The sequence below is a fragment of the Lupinus angustifolius genome, chromosome LG04 (assembly GCF_001865875.1).
Source record: "Lupinus angustifolius cultivar Tanjil chromosome LG04, LupAngTanjil_v1.0, whole genome shotgun sequence".
Classification (NCBI taxonomy): Eukaryota; Viridiplantae; Streptophyta; class Magnoliopsida; order Fabales; family Fabaceae; genus Lupinus; species Lupinus angustifolius.
Window position 1 is genome coordinate 26,070,735 of NC_032012.1, and position 1,781 is coordinate 26,072,515.

Here is a 1,781-nt window from a genome sequence, read left to right on the forward strand (position 1 = left end):
AACAAAAGAAAGAATGAAAGCTCCATTTTCTCCATCCATATAATTTGTTCATGAAAAATTATAGGACAAAGCGAGACATTACATATGCTTGTACAATTCAAATAGCATTTGCAAATTATTTTCTAATATTTTTCTCTTGCAATATCTATTTACCATTTCCCGTTTTGATTTTGAAGATTCACGAGAAGACTACATATAATGAAGTAGCTAGTGCCAGAAAGGCACGTAGCTATTGAAAAGAAAAAGAAAAGAAAAGTGTGGATGTGCCTCAATCTTCTTATATATCCGCTAAATATGACCTTTCACAAATAGCATAGGGAATTGTTTTGATTATGTGTATGGTCCTGCTTTGTTTTTAGGGTCAAAAACAACTCAACCCCTTTTTCTTCTGATACTTTCATAATTCTCAGCCTTTTGCAGGAAGACATGAACATGCTGCAATTAATTAATATAACCAAAAAACCATAAGATAAAGAACAAATTTTATTTTATAAAAAATAAAAAAATATTGATGAGAATGAGATGAAGATACTTACTTCCATGGAACATCTCCAACCAGCATCCAATCACCATCTTTGTCTTCATAAGTTGGAACATATTCAGATCCATTATACCCTTCTCTTTCTGAATATTCACCAAATGTGCACTTGAACATGTTCTCCAATGCCTTTAGGAGTTCTGTGTAGCTCTTATAAACCATGAGATCTATCTTTCTCAAATAAGGTGCACCAACCATGCTAACTTTTATATACATCCCAGACCCATCAACATGTTCATCCTTCTTGTGTTGTAAATTGTTCTTCCTGTAAGATCTAATTGGTGGCCATCCCACTACTTGTGCCCTGTAACCCAAGCAATGTTTTCATTCATTAATGGTAACCCAATTATACACTTAACATTCATATTAAACTCATGATGCATGTATATAAGAAAAGTATATATATGACTACTTACTTTGAAGGTGGGACATAAGTGTGTTGGTCATCACCACATGTGTTATTAGGACCATTCTTGTTTATGGATTCTTCTTCATGAGTGGATTCTGGTGAAGATCTCTTGTTGTTGCTTCTGACAACAGAGAAATTGCTTAAACATTTTTCCTCCATGTGATCGGTTCCGGGCAATCCTAACCTTAACTCTGTGTCCTTCAAATTCATCTTTGTTTCATAGCATCCAAATGAGTTCTCCATTTCTTGATATAGATATGTTCAATTCTGATTCCTGTTGTAGAGAGAGGGAGATATGTATGATAGTAATTGAGAAATTGAGAGTTGAAATAAGATGTACTGTGGTGAGTCTAGTTTGGTGGCTCATCAATTATATATATAGCAACATAAGGGAGGGGAGTTTACAATAACCTAGCTGACTTATTCTTTAGGTTTAGGTGCATGAATTTTCAAGACAATGAATGAACAAGAATTAATTAAACCTACTTCCTCAGCTTGTCACACGTGCTTGGTTACAGATCAATGAGATGGAGTTGAACTCATATTCAATACTCGATTCTTTAGTATTGAAATACGATAAGAAAATAGATATTTTAAATTTTTTATTAAATTTTTTTCAAATCATAACATTTTTGGCGCATGTCATAATTCTCATCCTGAACTCTCTAATACTGGAAAGTATCCCGATCGAGAGATGATATAGTCATAGATGTGGGAACCACCAGAGAGGGGTTGGAGGTGAGATAAGGGACATAAAAAGCAGAGTGCATAAGGGAGAGGGGACAAGCACAGCCAATGGTAGTGAAGACTATGGACCACGAATGGACATAGACG

General features: G+C 34.7%; 1 protein-coding gene across 1 annotated transcript; it reads right to left on the minus strand.

The window, feature by feature from the left end:
- On the minus strand, positions 1 to 1,325 carry LOC109346670 (auxin-induced protein 22D-like). Its single transcript, XM_019586360.1, has 3 exons — positions 955 to 1,325; positions 537 to 842; positions 1 to 435 (listed from the first exon to the last, which is right to left on the minus strand). Exons 1-3 carry the CDS (start codon positions 1,188 to 1,190, stop codon positions 303 to 305), a joined length of 675 nt encoding a protein of 224 aa, XP_019441905.1. The 5' UTR covers positions 1,191 to 1,325; the 3' UTR covers positions 1 to 302.

Coding starts and splice junctions, on each gene's coding strand:
- LOC109346670 (XM_019586360.1), bottom strand. CDS start 1,190: ATGGAGAACTCATTTGGATGCTATGAAACAAAGATGAATTTGAAGGAC. Junction 843..954: donor ACTTATGTCCCACCTTCAAA/GTAAGTAGTCAT, acceptor CTTGGGTTACAG/GGCACAAGTAGTGGGATGGC. Junction 436..536: donor GTTGGAGATGTTCCATGGAA/GTAAGTATCTTC, acceptor AATTAATTGCAG/CATGTTCATGTCTTCCTGCA.